Source organism: Stegostoma tigrinum, chromosome 30 (genome assembly GCF_030684315.1).
Source record: "Stegostoma tigrinum isolate sSteTig4 chromosome 30, sSteTig4.hap1, whole genome shotgun sequence".
NCBI lineage: Eukaryota > Metazoa > Chordata > Chondrichthyes > Orectolobiformes > Stegostomatidae > Stegostoma > Stegostoma tigrinum.
Window position 1 is genome coordinate 32,437,010 of NC_081383.1, and position 21,666 is coordinate 32,458,675.

General features: G+C 41.1%; 1 protein-coding gene across 1 annotated transcript in view; it reads right to left on the reverse strand.

The window, feature by feature from the left end:
- Positions 1-3,105: 3,105 nt before the first annotated feature.
- The window catches only part of mpnd (MPN domain containing), a 55,672-nt gene continuing 37,111 nt past the window's right edge, over positions 3,106-21,666 (reverse strand). Inside the window, exons 8-13 of the mRNA XM_048559720.2 lie at positions 19,359-19,435; positions 18,016-18,184; positions 16,202-16,272; positions 12,623-12,712; positions 8,754-8,846; positions 3,106-8,332 (exon numbers count right to left, since the gene is read on the reverse strand). Of these exons, the coding sequence (XP_048415677.1) occupies positions 8,246-8,332; positions 8,754-8,846; positions 12,623-12,712; positions 16,202-16,272; positions 18,016-18,184; positions 19,359-19,435 (587 nt within the window). The 3' untranslated portion in view covers positions 3,106-8,245. The remainder of the gene's footprint in view (positions 8,333-8,753; positions 8,847-12,622; positions 12,713-16,201; positions 16,273-18,015; positions 18,185-19,358; positions 19,436-21,666) is intronic.

Consider the following 21,666-nt stretch of genomic DNA (forward strand, 5'->3'; position numbering starts at 1 on the left):
TTGGGGTAATTTAAGAGACTGCTGGACATGTATATGGTCACAGAAATTTGAGGGTGCATACATGAGGATCAATGGTCGGCACAACATTGTGGGCTGAAGGGCCTGTTCTGTGCTGTACTGTTCTATGTTCTATGTTTGCCATCTTGATAAGCTGTGACTGAAGGAGGGCTGCAAGATTCGATGCTGGGGCCTCCACTATTTACAATGTATTAAATGATTTGGACACGGACAGAATAATGTACTTAAATTTGCTGCTCATACAAAGCTAAGTGTGAATCCAAGCTGTAAGAATGCAAAGCAATCTAGACCAGTTAAGTGAGTGGACAACAAGTACCCAGATAGTGTAATGCCGGTTAATGAGAGGTTATTCACTTTGGATATTAGAATGGAAACGCAGTTTTTTGAAAGTCATGGAACCTGTTCAGAGGGATGAAGACTGCAAAGTTAGCATGTGAGTACAGCAATCAGGATACCTTTACTGTAATGAGATTAGACTACAAGAATAAGGAAGACTTGCTAAATCTGTATGGGACTTTGGTCAAACCACCCTGGTATGCTACATGCAGTTTTGATTGACATGTTTAAGAAAAGATATACTAGAATTGGAGGTAGTAGAGTGGAGCTTGCTGAATTGGTTACTAGGATAAGAATGTTGAGCTGTCATGGGATGAGTATTTTTAGGCATATCTTCATGCATTTTCTTCACTTTTGGAGAATAACAGGAAACTGGTGGAAGGATTCCTGACTGATTATTAGCTTGTTGTACTATTCCATGAACAAACTCCTTCCAATGCCAACAAGTGTGCCACTTGAGCCTGGAGATTGTGGCCCATAGAAAGTGATGTTACCACTGCACCACAAGACGACGTATACCTCAGTTAATTGTACAGATATTCTCTGGGGTTCAGAAGAATGAGAGAATATCTCATTGATACACATACCTGAATGGGTGGCATAAGGTAGACCCCGAGAGGCTACCTTCCCCAATCAGAGGAATCTAGAATTAAAAACACAGAATAAGGTGTTGATCGTTTAGGATTAAGATGAGGAATTTCTTCAGAGTTGGGAGTCTTTGGAATTCTCTATCTGCGAGAGTTGTGAATGCACCACTACTGAATACGTTAAGAGCTTGAGGAAGTGAAGATGTGGAGAATGGACAGGAACGTGAAGTTGCAGCCAAGGATTGCTTTAATAATATTGAATGGTGGAACCATTGGCACAAATAGTGCATTTTTAAAAATGTTGATCATTTTTCTCAACTCCGTTCTCCTGCCTTACTCCTGTATTTGATTCCATTACTAACCAACAACCTATCTATGTCTTAAAACCTAAGTTTTATCAAAGAATTGCAGTACTGCTTTGAACCTTGCATTAAATCTATTCAAGCCACCGATCCAATAGTGGAGAAGTAAAGCCCTTTTTTTCCCAACTTGATAGTTTGTAGTTCTGGTCAATCAAGGACATTAAAGATGAGCCCAAATTGTCACACTATTAATCCATCCAATTATCAGCCCATTGATAGTACCAGACAATGTAAATCACCAGTTTTTACATTGGCTGGTTCTCATATGTCTAAAGCTTTGTTGAATGGTTGGCTGGAGGATGTTTGGCAATGCTTATAGCTTGTTGACTGGCCTCCTGGAGCTCTAAACACCTGCATAATTTTATTATTCTGAACCAGAGTCTTCAGAGATTTGGATGCCAGAAACATTCATGAGTCAGATTAGTTCGTTCTTGGTTGGAGAAGAAGTTTATTTTTATCTGACCAGCTGTATAATTATTGTATTTTCAGTGACTTCATTCTCTGTCAACTTATTTCACCTACTTCTGGAACTCTCTTCCAATTGTGAAATTCATTTTGAGTATCACAATTCATGATTTTATTGCAGATTAGAATTTAAAAATATTTAACTGTAACCATTTAGTCAGGGATGTTAATTAGTTATACTATCCTGATGCTTTTTCTATGTGTGAAGAAACTGTGGAATGTCCGATCATGAGCTGGACAAGAGTGAATCCACTCTCACCAGAAAGTCCAAATTCTCCTCACTGAAGAACAGGTGAAAGTTTGTGTTTGTACTCATTCCTCACTGATGAAATAGTAGGATTGTGTTAGCTTGAACTCTGATCGTGATTTTATTGCCAGATTGTAAGATTCATGACAAAGGCACAATTTCTTTGACTTTGATTTGATCAGACTCTTTACAGCTGTGTAGGATTCTGTCTGTTTGATGCTGAAGGTATTCCTCAAAACAAAATGCAGCATCGTTGACATAGAATTACACTGTGGTAAGGCCTTGGCGTACTTTTGCCTTGGTTTTCAGGCAGGGAAGATTGTCACTTCGAAATAGAATACCATCTGTTGATCAATTGAAGGCATGGGGCAGTAGCAAAGAGTATTCCAAAGTACGTAGGTTCCACAATTCAACTGTGTTTGACTTAACTGAGGATGTCAAATGTCTTATGCTGCTAGACCTGTTCTTTTTCCTCCAGCATTCTGTTTGTGTTCCTTCATTGTTTGCTACTCTGTACTGAGTTAACCAATGCTGAGGAGAGATCTCTTGGTCACTTGCACTCCAAGCAGCTTATTTACCACTGAAATCATCGTGTAGAAACCACAAATGGAGCATCAATCATGAATCTCAGTTCTAATACCAATTTTGTGAAAGCTCCAGCCTTTCACATTTGTAAAAGTAACTCTCTTGAGAAAACTGAAACACATCAGGGCCTCTTTTTGCATGTATTGCTGGATGGAATGTCTAGCTGTATTAAACTCTGTTAGTTTCCAGGAATCAGGAAAGACAGTTGGAAAAAATTACTAAGTACGAGAGTAAACTGGGTGAAGTCCAAATTTCCAATTCACAAGGAAAAAGGTTTTCTGCAAGTTTCATTCAGTGTGCTGGCACTCTAGCTTTGTATAAGTCAGGGCTGTCCACAGCTTAGTACCACAGGTTGGAGTTTGCTGTCTCTCAGGTTATCGTACTTGGAAACGCACTTACAGTCCTCTGTCTCAAAGCAAACACAGCTGAAGTTCAGATTTTCAAAACCATTTTATTAATGAAAACTAAAACTTAAAAATTATATTTTGAGATTTAAAAAGTGTCTACATCTGGGTTTTCAACATAATTGCAATTCTTTAAAACAGTTTGAATATTTACAGCACTTTTACATTAAATTCACTTGGTCTATTTAGTAACAAGAAGCCACAATCCTGTTTCTGCCACGACTTGAAAGTATGAGGCTTTAAAGCCCTGATTCTCCTCTAAGACGCTGTGCAGTGCAATAGTGGATATGATGCACCAAGTCCTAAGCCACAACCTTTATAACTATTTCTTTTGTACTCAAGTAAGTGAGCCTGGTGCTGGGAGGACTTACGTTTCAGCTCCAAGGATAATTTGACTCAAAGCCCTTTTCTCCAAGTGTTCCAACCCCAACAACTTATAAATGTGCAACATTTTAAAAATCAGCTTTCCGTGACCTCTGCATGAGAGCACTTGATTTGTGCTTCATTAAGAATTGCACTGAGCACTAGGGTCAGACACATTGACTACTCTTAACCATATTTCACAGGGAGCTCTTATGGCCAGTTTCAGTTAAATGCCTGCTGTGGCATCAGTCTGGACTATAGAGACTCTTGCTTGAAAGTTATAAATGTCATGTATCTGATAAAGACATCGCAGCAAATTACTATCTCGTGAACAACTACTAACTCATCATTCAAAGTTCACTCAGCTAGCTCTTTTGATATTTTATTTCTCACCCACCTTCTTTTGGGACCAATTAAGGAATAACTTGAAATTTGGAGAGTTTAATTATGTTGTTAATACTAAGGGTCAGGCACAGCTGGGATAAGAAACAGACAAAATGAATACCTGAGTGTCCCAAGTGGCAGTCCACCACTTACACCATAAGTTCCAGGAAGAAAATAAAATTGATAAATAAAGTTTAACTTTTCTACTTAACACAACCAATTTAAATATTTTTGATAAGAAAAGCAAGCCCAACATGCTTGTATAGCTTTTCTAATTAACTTTTGAGACCGCACTGGAAGTCACATTCAACACAAAGGAAAGCTGGAGATAAATCTAATGAGAGTTGAACATGAAGTTTTTTTTTTCCTGGAAATGTTTTGCCTTTCCCACTCCACAAAACCCTATATTTATTCCAGTTCCTAACCTTAATTATTGTCATTTTTCCTTAACTCAAGTGTGGCAGGACAATTGCTCATGCATAGGATTGCCTGCCAAACAAATATTCTAATATGGGCTAGGTTACAGAGTGGAAACCCTAACTGGATTGTCCTCCCACCTTGTTCAGAGCCTTTTATATCCATTTCCCCACCTGGCTAAAGTCTGTTAATTGTTAATCAAACTTAAAAGTATCTGTTTTGCATGATACAAATAGTTGTAGTGATTGATAAATAAAACAATTTCTCCCCTACGAACTGGTGACACTTCTCTAAAGTGCTACAATAAAAAAAATCATAAAAATATAATCACTAATGCTCATGGACATATGTAGTCCTAACATACAACGCAGCTAAATTAGAATTCCAAGAGCCACTTTTTAAGTGAATGTTATGTTCCTGCAGCACCTGAAAAGTGGCTGTAAGTTGATGTATTAACCGAAGTTAATTTTAAAAAAATGAAAATCTGAGCTGTACCTCTGATTTGGTAACGTATAGTAGATGGGAGGGTCTGCAAAGTCTTTTACATAACTGACAAAATCCCACATTTTGTCCTTCACACTAAGAAAAGGTGTAAATCACGTTGTCCTGCTTCTAAAGGAAAGATCACTGTCCCGACCCCCAAGCCCCATCTCCCATTTCCACTTAAGGTCAAAAAGTGCAACTGCTGTGTCATTTTGCGCAGAGGCTATTTGTTCTCAACATGTCAAGCCAACCAACGTGGCTTCTAATACTTTTGTCAAAAAGTGTGATTACCAAAATCAAATTAAGTTATTTTCTCTTGATGCAGCATTTTCTCTGTAGATTGAAAATGAGCTTTTTTTCTCTTCCCTAAATACATTCCTGCAACTTTCAAGCATCATGTGCCATTTTTAGCAGTGCCAGACCAACAGTTAAGGGCCTTGTCTACTGCTACTGAGGGAAAATGTGAAGTTTTGAAATTACAGACATCATACAAGTGGGTAAATTTCTCACTGTGCACTGATGCAAAACCTTGCCTTCTGAGGAAATTCTAGCAAACATCTCGCATTAGTGAAAGATTTAAAGCTTTGAATCTATCACTAGTTTCATTGCTTCCCATACAATCAATAATCACAGCAGTGACACATGGAATAAATCTGTTTCTGTAGAAGGCTTTCAGGGTGACTTCATCCATTAGGGTGTTGTTTCTGTGTAAACTTGCTTGTACTTTTTTTTAAAAGTATGGGTGCTAGCCAGTTAACTTCCCTGTGTTAAGATAGCTCAAAAGGAACTTCAATAATACTGTATTAAGCATTTGCAGGTTAACAATTGGAAATTTGACTCAGTAGGTCAGGCAGCAGCACCTTATTGGCAAAAGTAGTTTCACTCAGATGGAGGACTATCTTTCCCCTTGTGTTTATACCAAGGAGCTGCTCCAAGAAAGCCGGTTGTGTCCAAAAGTAAACATCAAATATATTACAAAAACAACTGGCACTGTGATTCTGCTCATGAAAATCTGCCAACCTCTTCCCAGCAACAAGGGAATGTCTATGAAGACCAGTCTTTAAAAGCTGCATTGCTGCTCTGGGAAGATTGCATGTTTAACCCACCCTCGCTTAGCTAGGTACAATGATGGCACTGGGTTATTTACTTACTTGCTAGCTGCAAACATTTGAAGTTTAGAAGCCAGCCCTCTGAAGGTCATCCAATGCAAACAGTGTAATATAACGGTGATACTGTATATGTTGAAGAACACGCAAATTTGTTTCCTTTCACCCCGAACAGAATCAAAGGCAACAGTGTCATCTAGTGGTCAGCTTATACTGTCATCAGACATTATGGCTTTGGAATTTATGGTTATTTTCTGTGGGAATGCACAAACCTGCACCTTTGCATAATTCATCTCATGGCTGGTATGTGATGATTAGAGGTTGGTCCAGAGATAGGGATACTACCACTTTGTAGCAGTCATTATGGGCAAGGTTTTAATAGCTTTTTGAGGAATATCATTAGGGGTGTGGTCATGATTCATGAAGCTTAATGACAGCACAGTTTAAACAGGTGGACTGTAGTATGTTCATGAAACAAGAGCCTAAAAGAATGTGTTGCAGTGTGAAGACTGTGAACTGGTTCAGAAAGTGGTCTTAGACTACGGTAATATCGGAGGTCGCTACCATTTTAGATGCAACAGGGCTGTTTGATTCCAGACAGACATTGCCTCTCCCATCTCAACCCAGTGGAAAACATTGATCCTGTGCCAGGAACCACTTTATGCCTCATCTAAGTGACAGTGAATGCCTGTGCAATTTTATTAAGTAGTAGTCTCTATCACACACACAAGCCAGACTTCAAGCTGTGAGACCACCGATTTATTGCAACCCTGGGTAAGATCAGCAACACACCCTACTGGAACCTAGATTTTTTTTCATCTCTGGAACACACACACTGGCATATCAATCCAACCAACAGATGACAGCAATCTGTGAATACCAACTAGAGATTTGAAATTCAAAATGTGACAGGCTAGTGTTTTGTTTACCAGTAACAGGACTTGCTGAATATTTGCAAAACTTGCACATTTTCTTCCCTATTGTACATGAGGTATTTACATTTTATAAAGCACCTATTAATTTTTCTTATATAAGAAGCACCTAATTGCCCACAACAGAAAAAACCTGAATGTCCTACAACACCTGGCTCGCTAAAGCATATTCATCTTGACAGTGTAGAACTACTGTAATTACATTTTGAGCAACTATAAAGAAAGACAACAGCATGGATCCCAGCTTTTCAAATGTGAATCTTCCTTTACTAACTGTGCAAGGACCCTAAAGAGAGTCTTGTTGAGAATATGTCAATACTGATAATACGTAGGTGTGTACCTCAAATTCCCTGTACCGTGATCTCCTGATTTGAAACCCACCACTCATCGCAGCTAATAGGACCCTTGCCAGCTGCACATGGGAAAACTGATTCTGTAGTTTTAATGCAGCCTTTTCCTTTGTGCCTAATGGGATAGTCCCAGCAAAAGGACACTCTTCCTTTTCCTAGGCAAAAACAAAAATCATTGGGCAGTAGAAGGAGAGCGAGTAATGTTAACTTTCTACTGCCAGCAGTGCTCAACTGGCTAGCCAGGGAGTGTGAACCCTAATCAACAAGACACAACCTGTCCGTAAAGCATCAAAAGGAAAATAGAGGCAAGATCTAAATTCATCTCTTCTCCAGGTGTATTTTATGAATAAATGCACTTTAAGCAGATTTCAACTTGTACTGCAGAAAGTACAAATAATTAAATGTGACCAGGCGGAGTTAGAAAGCTTCCAATTTCCAAGGCAGATCAGAGGTCAAGGTTCTCAGCAACATAAGATTGCTGGTACTTCTTGTAATTTCTTCACTTCTTGTGCATTGGGGCAGAAAGTAGTGAGACTCTCCACTAGGTATTCTCAATGTCAAACCAATGCATCTCAAGTTGAGCCTGTGTAGGTGCCTAACTTTCCAAACAACTTTTTTTTTACTAAGAAAGTAGAATCCCTTCAGGTTTCGCAGCCATAACTGTCACATGTACCCTCAGTGACAAAAGCTATTTGGATATACCCTACAGCTTTGTAATTTTCTTTTTAACTATTTCCTTATTTCCACATTCCCACCACAGCCTTCCAACTAGGGATCTATTTTTTTTGTTGGATTCACTAACAGGATTCCAGCTCATCCTGAAAGCTGTTGAAGGTACACAACACACACAGATATCATGGAAGTGAGCTTTTACAAAATCATTCACAAAACATTCTTCAGTTCATTACTTAAATGTAGTGTCTCTCTGAACATCTTCATATTTAACATTTTGCATTCGAGCTGTCATTCTATTGTGAAACTAGATACCAACAGTCTACAAACTGAAATTGGTGTCAACATTCAATCATTTTGAGGCAAATCTGTTTGTCTCTAACACAAACTATTCAATAACAGTAAACACTGAACAATCACATTCCAATTCAACCCTGATCTCTTCTGAATAATTTCCACATTCACCTTCCTCAGTTCCTTTATTTTTCCAGCTTTGTTCCATTTCACAGCTGCTAAGAATCCAAATGAAGTTAACTAACTGCAGGCACTCAGCTGGTTATAAATGTGTTCCAGAACTTTGACAAAGGTTTGGTCCTTTGGTGTTTTATTGGCCAGGGATCCCTTTAAATGCAAAAAGGAAAAAAGTGATTAAGATATAGCCATACCAGCAAGTTGTAGTAATTGGTTAAATTTCTTGAAAAAGCACTTTGAAGACATTAAAATGCAGAATAAAGGAAAATTATTCCTATTATTGTGTACAAACAGATTGGAGTTACCTATAAGCCAAAGCGCAACAATGGGGAATCATCGTATTTGGTAATGGAAAACATTTCTCCAGGAAACCTTTGTAGTAGCACAGAGCCTATGCCAGACAAAGCTTACTGATGACTTTCATTACTGTGAAATCCCACATCAGCCTTTCTTCATTCCAGATTTGTTTTTGGACGTCTGAGGTGCACATGGAAGCCAAAAAACAGCTCAATACAACATCTGGGATCTTTAACTATATTCGGAATATTCAAGGGGAGAAAAGCCAACTTACTTTAACTTTCTCCAAATACGTTGTCTCCTCATTCCATTTGTCTTTGAACTTCACAATGTCTGGAGCTGTTTTGTAATATTCCAACAAAAGCATCTGTCAAGGGAATGTCAAACAAAATGTGCAATTTATTAAAAATTATTAAAGAGAACACTTGAGAGAGATCAGGACGACGAAGAGAGGACGTGAGATAGCTTTGGCAAATAGGGCAAAGGAGAATCCAGAAGTGATTCTCCAAAATATTACATTAAGGGCAAAAAAGTAACTAGAGACAGAATAGGGTCCCTTAAAGATCATTAAGGCTGTTTACGTATGGAATCACAGAAGATGGGGGAAGATTCCAAACGAGTATTTTGCTTCAATGTTTCCTGTGGCGAAGGATCTGGAAACTAAAGAACTTGGAGAAATAAACAGTGATATCTTGGAAAGTGTCCATCTTACAAAGGATAATGGGCTGGATGACTAAAAACACAAAGGTGGATAAATTCCTGGGACCTGATCAAGTGTATTACAGAAAGTTGTAGGAAGCTAGGGAAGTGATTGCTGGACCCCTTACTGAGATATTTGTATCATCGATAGCCACAGGTGAGGTGTCAGAAGACTGGTAGGTGGCTAATGCAGTGCCATTATGTAAGAAAGGCGGTAAGGAAAAGCCAGCGGTGGGTAAATTATTGGAGGGGATTCTAGGGGACAGGATTTACATGTTTTTGGAAAGGCAAGGACCGATTAGGGACAGTCAACATGAATTTGTACGTGGGAAATTGTGTCATTAACTTAATTGAGTTTTTTGAAGTGACAAAGATTGATGAGGGCGGAGCTGTGGATATTGTCTACAGGGACTTCAGTAAGGCATCTGACAAAGTTCCACATGGTAGACTGGCTAGCACGGTTAGATCACATGGAATCCAGAGACAACTAGTCAACTCGATACTAAGAGATAATGGGAACTGCAAATGCTGGAGAATCCGAGATAACAAAATGTGGAGCTGGATGAACACAGTAGGCCAAGTAGCATCTTAGGAGCACAAAAGCTGATGTTTCAGGCCTAGACCCCTCATCAGAAAAGCTAATGAAAACCTTTTCTGAGGAAGGGTCTAGGCCCTAAACGTCAGCTTTTGTGCTCCTAAGATGCTGCGTGGCCTGCTGTGTCCATCCAGCTCCACACTTTGTTATCTCAACTGGATACAAAGTTGGCTTGAAGGTAGGAAACAGAGGGTGGTGGAGGAGGGATTTTTTTTTCCAGGCTGGAGGCCAGTGACCAGTGGTGTGCCACAAGGATCAGTGCTGGGTCCACTGCTTTTTGTCATTTACATAAATGATTTTGATGTGAATATAGTAGGAATGGTTAGTAAGGTTATGGATGACAGCAAAATTGGTCGTGTAGAGGATAGTGAGTGAGTGAGTGAACTCAGAGTACAACAGGATGTTGATCTAATGAGCTGATGAGCGGCACATGGAGGTTAATTTAGATAAATGGGAGGTGTTGCATTTTGAGAAGTCTTATCAGGGCAGGACTTATGCACTTAAATGGTAGGGTCCTGAGGAGGGTTCCCAAACAGAGAGAAATTGGGGTGCAGATTCATAGTTACTTGAAGGTGGAATCACAGGAAGACAGGGTAGTGAAGGTGGCATTTGGTACACTTTGCTTTTAATCAGTCAGCGCAATGAATATAGAAGTTAGGATGTCATGTTGTGGCTGTACTGGACATTGGTTAGGCCACTTTTGGAAAACTGCATTCAGTTCTGGTCTTCCAGCTAAGGGAAAGATATTGAGAAACTTGAAAAAGTGCAGAAAAGATTTACAAAGATGTTGCTGGAGTTGCAGGGATTGAGTTACAGGGAGAGACTGAATAGGCTGAGGCTATTTTGCCTGGAGCGTTGGAGGTTGAGGGGTGACTATATACAAGTGTATAAAATCATGAGGGGCATGGATAGAGGTTTTCTTTTCTTGGGTAGGGGAATCCAAACCTGGAGGGTATAGGTTTAGGTGAAAGATAATAAAAGGGACCTAAGGGATACCTTTATCACACAGAGAGTGTGTGTGTATGGAATAAGCTGCCAGACGAAGTGGTGGATGCTGGTACAATTACAGCATTTAAAAGGCATCTGGGTATATGAATAAAAAGACTTTAGAAGGAAATGGATCAAATAGGACTAGATTAAATTAGGAGATCTGGTTGGCATGGATGAGTTGGATCAGAGGCTCTGTTTCTTTGCTGTACAATACAGAATGACTCGAGGGCACAGCTGCTCTGTCCGTATCCACCTTCCCAGTCTTCAATGATATATTACAATGTGGGGTAACACATGAACCTGAGGCATTGTTAACTATGGTCTAACTTTGTGATACCGTGAAGAGTATTGGAAACATTTTAAGCAACTGCTTTGAGTTTGCATGCACTTGTAGAATCTGGTCACTGGATGGGAGGAAAGAGCACTATTGAAATGTCCCAGACAGCTCAGGAAACCAACGTGGGTTTCACTGAGGCAGATGCAGGGTTGCTGCAAGAACCTTCAGGCTTCACCATGTGCACACTACCTCCCTGCCCACCAATAGTAGTGTTCTGCATTAGTATGAGTAAACATTCTGCATTCTTAATTCCAGACAAATATATCACGATACTGATCATGGACTAATGTGAATGCATACTTTACACAGGATCCATACTCAAAGAAATGCATTTTACAATGCGCACGCTGCATTACCATGCCCTTGCAATAATTGAGAGATGTTTTTGTGAGATTTAACCAGTCAATGCTTGTTACAATAGAACAGGTTAGGTTAAATTACATTCTTTGATATTTAATGGTTTGTACTTAAATTGGAAGTCATGTAGATGTACATATTTGTAAAACAGAATCAAAACAGTGAAATTTTGAAAAGCCTGCAATGTGAATACCTTGAAATCTGTGTATGTGGTGTACATCCATGTATATTTAGACTTTTGAAGTCTGTTCAGTTACTTATGTAGTTTCTCAAGTAATTTATTATGGTTCTGCCAAATTTTATTTTTTACTCCACTACTCAGTTTGCTGAACGGTCCTTGATTTGTTAAAAATTTATACAACGTATTTGCTTTTGTTATTTCTTTTTTGCTTAAAATCTACTATTTTAGGTTGTTTTCTCTTCCAAACTGAAATAGTCTCATTGCTCATTTGCAGACTTCAAAAGGTGAGACTATTCCAATTGTAAAATGTTCCCAACAGCAGCTGCCTGCCTCACGCCATTAGTTAGCATTGGGACTATTCAGAAAGCACTTTAATTGGTATGAGAATGAGGGACAGGAGATGGGGAAAAATGGAACAAGATGAGGACCAGACTGAATGCAGCATTGGGACAAACTGTTATTAAGGAGAATCCTGAAGGATAGGATCATGCTGAAGTATGAGACACAGCGTGGAGCTGGAGAAATACAGGAGGTCAGACAGCATCAGAATGCTTCTGAAGCGTCCTGACCCAAAACACAGACTTCCCTGCACCTCTAATGCTGCCTGGCCTGCCTGCTGTGTTGTTTCCGAATCCAGTATCTGCAGTTCTTGCTTTCTCATTCTGAAATATTTTAGTTCAGGGCAGTCATTGCAAGATAGTCCCCAAAGCTGAAATACCATTTGTAGAGTTATTGAGAAACTGGGATGGGGTGTGGACAGGATGGAGAAACAAAGTTAAGAGACAACTTGTGTATTTTAAGCCACGCTGTCGTTGGAGCCTTAACCACATCCAGTTTCTAACAGAATCCCAGAGGATCATCCTACAGCTTGTAATGGTCAGGCAAAAACAAACAGTGAAAGAACATTTGTCAATTTCCAAAAGGGACATTTTTTGTTTTGTGAATAAACTGAAGTCTAGCCCTTACAAAAAAATAAATAAGTACCATTTCATGTAGGACATCAGAGGTTAGAAACGTATCCTGCACATAGGTCATCTCCACTTCCATGGGAATGCCATAATCGTTGGGCTTTTGCTACAAGAGATGAAAATGATTGAGACAGGGATGCTACACAGAGCACAGACAAATGGAGACTTTATTTAAGCTGTCAGAACTAAGATGACCAAACCCTCATCCTGTCCCAAGTGATGCTGGAAGTTCCATATCGCAACAACCCTCAATCCCTCAACATAGGATAAATTACTCAATGAAAGAATGGAATTAAGCCAAGAACTTCCTCTCCCAACCAAAACCGGCACTGGTCAGTGCAGCCACTATTTCACCCAGGGTACCTGCAAAGATGAGGCCCAAACGAAATCCATGCTCATGTACATACCATCAGTCAGCTCTGAGCCAAACTGTCAGGCACCTTAGCTCATTGCCTGGTGAGATCCGCATTGAGACCTAAATTGCAAATTTACGCAGTTGCATGCAATTTACAGAAATGCAGGCTGCTTGTACAAATGTTGCAATAGTCAATGTGCCCCAGCCACCCCCAGCTGAATGTTAACCACTATTTTTCAAAGGGCAGAATAGATGACCACAAGTTGTATTTTTAACCCATGGAATTTTATAGCATGAAAAGAATGGAAAATCACAACATTTATGTAACATGCTCATGCCTTAGGTAGAGTTGTTCAGAGGACATAACTTGCAACAATTTGCACGTTATAAGATGCCACAAACAGCAATGGGAGAAATGAAATTGTTTTGATGGTATTGTCTGCAGATAAATGTTCATGAAATGGTACTATACCTTTACTTATTTTAGTTTAACATCTCATCCCTCAGCATCAAAATGATCTAAATTGAGAGATGGGATTTGAAGCATAATCCTTTGACCTCTGACCCAAACTAGCACTCAAGATTATTTGGCCCATTGTGTCTGTGCTAGCTCACTGAAAGCTCAACATTTATTCCCATTACCCAAGATTTAATTTTACTGTTTACTAATATTTCTCAACTCCCCCTTTTAAGGCTACAACAGAGATTTTTCTGCACCTCCCCACCCCACCCTGCCACCGGTCTCAGGTAGAACATCCCACATCAATAATACCATAGGGGGAGCCAACAGCTCTGGGGTTACAAGTTTAAATTACACCATGGCGTTTGGTACAAACTACATTAAATTCACTAATCTGGAATTTGAAGCTAAACTTAACAATGGTGGCGATGGAACTATCACTGAAACCCATCTGTTTTACTGGTGTTCTTTAGAGAGTGAAATCTGTCATCCTTACTAGGTTTGGCCTTCATAGGACTGCAGACCCACAGTGTGGTGGTTAACTGTCCTTTGAAATAGTCCAGCAAGCCATTTAGGACAAAGACAATTTGAGATGAGCAACAAATGCCTTTGCATCACTGCCCAAACCCCATCCAGGAATGTATTTTAAAAAGAAACTTTGCGTTAAAAAGGATCACTGGACCTGAAGTGTTGATTCTGCTTTCTCTCCACAGATGCTGCCAGACCGGCAGAGATTGTCCAGCAATTTCGGTTTTACTTTCAGATTTCCAGGATCCACGGTTCTTGGTTTTATTTTACTGCCAACTGCTTTCCTGTTTACATCATAAAAACTCTGCAATTTGAAACACCATTATCTTCCATCAATCCCCAATGTTTGCCCTAGTTTCTTCCTGATACCTGGTACAGATATTTTTAATCAACTTGTTCAGAGGCATTATGACACACCTCTTGAACAGGTGGAATTTGAACTCAGGTCTCCTGGTTCAGAGGCAGGAAAACTACCATTGAGCCGCAGCAGCTCTACCTCTAAATCTTCTCTGTGGCTTTTGCTGTTGCTTGTTTGTTTAATGGGAGTGGTGTTGGCTAGCTCGTTACAGATTGTCCATTGCTAGTTGGGCCCAGGGCTTTTTAAGCATCAGCCACTTAGCATGGGCCTGGAGTCTCATTTAGACCAGGTTGGGAGAGGCAGTGATGGACATCAGTCCAATAGAAGCAAAATATTGCAGATGCTGGAGATCTGGAATGTAAGCAGAGAATGTCCTGCGGAAACTCAGCAGATCTGACAGCATCTGTGGAAAAAGAAACAGTTAAAACATTACATGTAATGACTTGTCCTTCAGTTCTGAAGGATTCAGGACATCAGTCGATGTTTTATAACAATCCATAAATTTTCATGTTTGTTTCCCGGTGCGAGATATATTGTGCTTGTTCACAAAGCACCCAATCTAGGCTGACACCTTGTGCAGTACAGAGACAGCATGCTCTTTTTCAAAATGTAGCATCTTTAAAACGAGAGGTTTAACTATATCTGTCCGGTCAGATCAATGTGAAATATTATCAGAACAGAAGTGAATGCCTCTTCCTGACTCCTATTTTATCTGGTTATTATCATATTAGTTTATGGGATCTTACTGTGCATGTTAGTTATTACGTTGAGACGATTCAACAGTGAATACACTTCAAAACATTTGAAGTTCTTTGGGATGTCCTACAAAGTGTCATATAAATACAACTTTTTCAAGGAATCTATATAATAAAGCATCAGCTGCATTTCTTTTAGCAGAATATTCCTTAAAACCATTCAAGTTTTCTCACATCTCTGCTTTCAAAATCAGAGTTTCAGAGGCAAGGCAAGTGTTTCTGGTTCTAAATGACTCTCTCCAGTCACGCAGTGAGTGTGAGAATAGAATTCTGCAAGGCCAAAATTAGTTAAATGAAATCAAATTAATATTCATTTGATAGTGTCAGTTAATAGTTATCTGCAACTGTGAACTTCCACTCAATCCATTGTCAGGAACTTGCAGAAAATGTTATTTTCCAAGCCAACAAAATAAATAGTGCTTCCTTCATTGTTAAGATTTTCAAGCCAAACAGTTGCTCAGCCAACAGTGCAGTTTTGCGACTGGAACTTTGAGATATTTAATATCTTCATAAAGGGAAATTCTGATGTGATTCCAGTCTCTAAAGAATTGCCTACTGAACCCCTTCTGCTGTTTTACTCCATATGTTATAGCTAGTGCATTACTTCAGTATCACCACTATTAGAAGGAACGAGATGAGATATTAGATTCAGTAGCAACATCTGTAAAAGTTCAGTGGAAATGATTTTCAAGCAGCTCAAAGTGGAAGAGGACGAGCGGAGCTCAATACATTTCAACTGACGGATGCTTGTTCAGTTCCTCCTGTCTTCATGGTCTTGAGTAGCCAGCTTCCAGGATAGAGGCACCATTAACTGCACCCTCAGCAGTTTTCACTCCCCTACTCCTGGGCAGCGGGTTTGAAAGAGAGAGATTCTGGCTTCAACTGACTCGTGGGGAAGATAGCGGTACAAAAGTGGCATCAGTCACATTGCCCATCTATATTCACGGTAGGCCAGGCTCAGCTTCTACATGGATTATCTTCAGGAATACTACAGCAATGATTCCAGATTACAGACAGGTCACAGCAATCACAGATTAGCTTTCTGACTCTCTTCAGTAGCAGGCAAACATTGTGACGTTACTGGGGAATCTGACAATAACCATCCATGAAAACAACATGGCAACAGATGGGTCACTTACCTCTGGAGGTGGTAGAACCCAAAATGGAGCGATTTTCGACTCCAAGTCGGTGCTTCCTTGATGATAGGGCCCTTAAAATCAACAGAGACTATTAAGATACTTTCCCCTTCCTCGTGTTAGTAAATACAATAAGACAGAAACACTCACCATCAGGACAACCAACAGGACAATATTCTGTCTCCTGTCCGGACTGCGTTTGGGATTCTGAAGAGCGATTGCAGCTCTGTCACTGTGACCACCGTAACTCACTTAAGCCCAGTTGGAGACCACCCTCCCATTTTAAATCCTTGAGCTTTTAATTCCCTTTTTACCTCGATTGTCACATTGCTAGTTTGTTCTTTTAATTCTGCTTGCTCTTACGGTCACTTGCAATTCTGCAGGTTAGCACTGTCCTGCCAACTACAGTATTCCAAATAAGTTTATTTTGCATTCCCTTGAAGATCGCTTTTTGTGACGGTATAAGTTTCAATATTCTCTGGCACTGACATTTTGGAAGGGATATTTCTAATGCGTATCAAACGCCAGTGGCCTGTTCGACTAAATGGGCCATCACATCCATATATGCACTTTCTATTAATCAGGCACTTGCTGAAACTTTGGATCTGTGAATATTAGGGGAAGGGCTGTGTTTATTTCAGCTTAAGTAATTTGCAAAGCATTACTTTAAGTTTTACTGCACCTTTTAAATGTAGGAAATTATTGAAAGGCACATCACCATTGTAATCAAACTGAGATTGACCTTCCCAAAAAGGTCTGGGGAGAGAAGATAAACTTGCTTGGTGATCTGTTTTATGGTGTACTTTAGAGGGTAAAAGAGAGCAGATAGGTTTAGGGAGAGAATTCCAGAGCTTCGAGCCTATACACTTGAAATCCCAATGGGTTATGCAGTAGGGAATAAACAAGAGGCCAGAACTGGGCAGAAACTGAACTTTTGAAAGTTTGCAGAGCTTGAAGAACTTAAACCTTGGGGGGTTGGGGGGAAGAACAGAGAGAGACGGACAATAAAAAAAATTTAAACACAAGACAACAAAGAAGGGTGATGTTTAAACAGAAGTTTGTACAAGGGTATAGAAAAAGATTTCAGAATGAGCTTAAGTTCTTGGAGGGTTACCAGGAAAGCAGTAGAATAGGTGAGTAGAGATTGGTACCTGAAAGTTTCAGCAGAAATAGACTGAAGGCAGACACTGCATATAATTGGAAATAGGCAGTCCTTGAGATAAAGTTATGTGCAAAGCTCAGCTGCGCTTAAAAATGGTTAATTCTTGCTGCAAGAGTGACCAAAGAATGGGATGGGTTTGATGGCAGAGGCACTGAGTTGTGAGGGAGAGGTAAAAAGTAAAGTCACCATTGTCTTATCAATTTGTAGGACTGCTGTCTTATTAGAGAGTCGACTGATGGCAGTTTAACCATAGAGTCAACACGCCTCAGGCAAGGGGTCCATCATGGTAAGCTCAACCCAATGCATCACAGCACAAATACAATTACAACATTTAAAAGATATTTGGGCAGAAACACAGATGGGAAAGGTTTAGAGGGATATTGGTCAAATGCAGGCAAAATGGGACTAGTTCACAGTTGGCATGGGTGAGTTGGGCAAAAGGGTCTGTTTCGATGCTGTCTGACTCTAGTTTATCATGTAGGTCCGGGTAGGCTGACTAATATTCCTAATCACTTTCAGGACACTACAGCCACCATACATATGGCCCATAAGCTGATGTTTGTCCTATATGTGCTCTAGGTTGACCATATTACTGTACTGATCATTTACTTGCTGAATGCAGTGCCCACAAATTAATGCATCGCAAACTTCTTACCACAGATAAGTGCTAGACAGGGCTGAAAACTATTGGTGGTTCCCTGTAGTTTCAGTTGATATTCCATCTGAGAATCGATGTCTTGCAAAGAGGGTAGGGCAGGCGTGTATGGGTGGCTGTGATACCAACCCACCAAGGACAAACCCCGCAAGAACAGGTTCTGGCAAATCTGTGGAAAAGATTGATTTCACTTCAGCGAAGATGCAAAGTCAGATGAGTCTAGACTGATCAAACCACCTTGAGACCAGCATCTGTGTGTGTTCAGATGTTGGATAATTGCGACATTGCACTTTTGACCTGACATTCTAGTACAAGGACTAGGACATGCACATTGATGCTTTCACAAATACCACTGAGACAAGTTTGAAATGGATTTGCAATTTTTTGTCGCTCCCACAAAATCAATTTTAAAAATTCTGAAGGGGCTTCAATGAGAAACAGTTACTTTTGACAGTAATTACTGTACTTAGAGATACAACACTACCATGCATTAATACAACATGTTTAATATGAGAAGTCCTTGTTTAACATTGCTGTTTAGCATGGATTCAATTCAACATCAGTAAGTCATGCAGCCTGAAATCTGAGCATTACAGGATTGATTTTCATGTGATTTACTGCAGTACTGGACTAATTGTTGCCATTTTGGTGCAAATTCTTGCACTTTCTGACTTGCAGCCTCTTCCTACAGTGCCCTACTGTCCAAAGTCTGCCCTAGGGAGATCCCAATCACTGTGCTTCAGGATGCAGCTTAGGCCACGGGTAGCAGTACCCAGTATTCCACTCACCAGGAGTCCACTATAGGAGATCCGGTAAGTGGAAAGTTTTAGTTTTAAATTCCTCTTATTTTAACAGGTATTTCATTTACCAATGTAGGAAATTTAGTCATTTAAAAATAAAGTAATCAACTTGCAGGACAAATGCAACGTAAATCACTATCTCAAGCAATGTTTGAAGCCCTGAACAAACCCTGTGCTTTCTTGGGATAGTGTTTTGGCAAGAGCAGGACAATCTGGGCTAGGATATATGAAACATGGGGTGTTCCTCCTGTTAAGTCCTACCCAGCTGACCAGTCACTCTGTCACCCAGGCATCCTGCATCCCACTTCACCCCCCCTCATCCCTCACCTGCCCCGAAGCCTGATGATAGCTCATGAACCTGAAATACAAAATCTTTCTCTCTCAAATTGCTGCCTGTGACTGAGAAAGGTGGGGTGGTGGGAATAAACTAGGGGAAGAGGGGGAGGGGTGAGAATGCTGTCTTTGTTTCAGATCGCCAGCATCTGCAGTTCTTTCGTTTTTTTTTTAAGAAAAACATTACCAGAAGAACAACAGTAAATTTACCTCTTCTTCGACTGCAGAGGCAGAGTCCTTGTCAGAAAGTCGTATTCGACATGGAAAAGCTCGGAGAATTGTCAGCACTGTCAAAACATGCACAGCTGTCAGTGGGGAACTGCACTGTAAAACTAGACTGGAACTAGATGTTACACATGAGCATCTATTCTAGCAGAATTGGCTTTTCATATTTAGGCCTCAACACAGAAACAAAAATGAGAAAAGAAAGAAAGAGGAAGGGGGTTTGAGTGCAAGAGAACAAACGGATGAAAGAAATCTGGAGGAAGCAAGAGAACAGCACAACATTTTTACTTTAATTAATTAAACAAAAAACACAAGGTATTTCTTTCAAGTAATGTGTTTAATGGCTGCCACAAACTAAAGTAAAAGCAAGTTACAGCAAAGATAGAGGTCACAAGACTACAGCAAACCAGCCATTACAGTATGTACAAGTGCAATTCTCCAATCATTTCCCTTTTCATAAAACAAAAGACAAAACAAACTTGCATGCACTACTATTTGCAGCACAGAGATACCCAACATACATGGCTGACAGTGAAAATTATCATTCGTGAACAAAACCTGTGTTAATTCTAGTCAGTCCCACTTCTGTCAGTTTCTGAAAACATGCAGTCCATACATAATGCTTAAATCATGCAGGTCTTCTAACAGCATGCATGTGCGTTCTATCTGGTACCTGCTAATTTCTAGGGTGACGTTACTTCTCTGGGGAGTATAGTTCCATGACAGGTGTTGTTGCCATGGTAACTATTGCAGGGGAACGTCAAACCTCTTGAATTGATGGCTGTCCTATACTGTGTGCAAACGGTGAGATCACACCTTCCTGATCAGTTGCCTGTGTGAAGGAACAGATGTTGCAATTCCAACAATATATCTGGTCAGAGATAATGGGAACTGCAGATGCTGGAGATTCCAAGATGATAAAATGTGAGGCTGGATGAACACAGCAGGCCAAGCAGCATCTCAGGAGCACAAAAGCTGACGTTTCGGGCCTAGACCCTTCATCAGAGAGGGGGATGGGGGGAGGGAACTGGAATAAATAGGGAGAGAGGGGGAGGCGGACCGAAGATGGAGAGCAAAGAAGATAGGTGGAGAGGGTGTAGGTGGGGAGGTAGGGAGGGGATAGGTCAGTCCAGGGAAGACGGACAGGTCAAGGAGGTGGGATGAGGTTAGTAGGTAGCTGGGGGTGCGGCTGGGGGTGGGAGGAAGGGATGGGTGAGAGGAAGAACCGGTTAGGGAGGCAGAGACAGGTTGGACTGGTTTTGGGATGCAGTGGGTGGGGGGGAAGAGCTGGGCTGGTTGTGTGGTGCAGTGGGGGGAGGGGATGAACTGGGCTGGTTTAGGGATGCAGTGGGGGAAGGGGAGATTTTGAAACTGGTGAAGTCCACATTGATACCATATGGCTGCAGGGTTCCCAGGCGGAATATGAGTTGCTGTTCCTGCAACCTTCGGGTGGCATCATTGTGGCAGTGCAGGAGGCCCATGATGGACATGTCATCAAGAGAATGGGAGGGGGAGTGGAAATGGTTTGCGACTGGGAGGTGCAGTTGTTTGTTGCGAACTGAGCGGAGGTGTTCTGCAAAGCGGTCCCCAAGCCTCCGCTTGGTTTCCCCAATGTAGAGAAAGCCGCACCGGGTACAGTGGATGCAGTATACCACATTGGCAGATGTGCAGGTGAACCTCTGCTTAATGTGGAATGTCATCTTGGGGCCTGGGATGGGGGTGAGGGAGGAGGTGTGGGGACAAGTGTAGCATTTCCTGCGGTTGCAGGGGAAGGTGCCGGGTGTGGTGGGGCCCCTGTCTGCTTTCCGGAGAGACCACTCTCTCCGTGACTCCCTTGTTCGCTCCACACTGCCCTCCAACCCCACCACACCCGGCACCTTCCCCTGCAACCGCAGGAAATGCTACACTTGTCCCCACACCTCCTCCCTCACCCCCATCCCAGGCCCCAAGATGACATTCCACATTAAGCAGAGGTTCACCTGCACATCTGCCAATGTGGTATACTGCATCCACTGTACCCGGTGCGGCTTTCTCTACATTGGGGAAACCAAGCGGAGGCTTGGGGACCGCTTTGCAGAACACCTCCGCTCAGTTCGCAACAAACAACTGCACCTCCCAGTCGCAAACCATTTCCACTCCCCCTCCCATTCTCTTGATGACATGTCCATCATGGGCCTCCTGCACTGCCACAATGATGCCACCCGAAGGTTGCAGGAACAGCAACTCATATTCCGCCTGGGAACCCTGCAGCCATATGGTATCAATGTGGACTTCACCAGTTTCAAAATCTCCC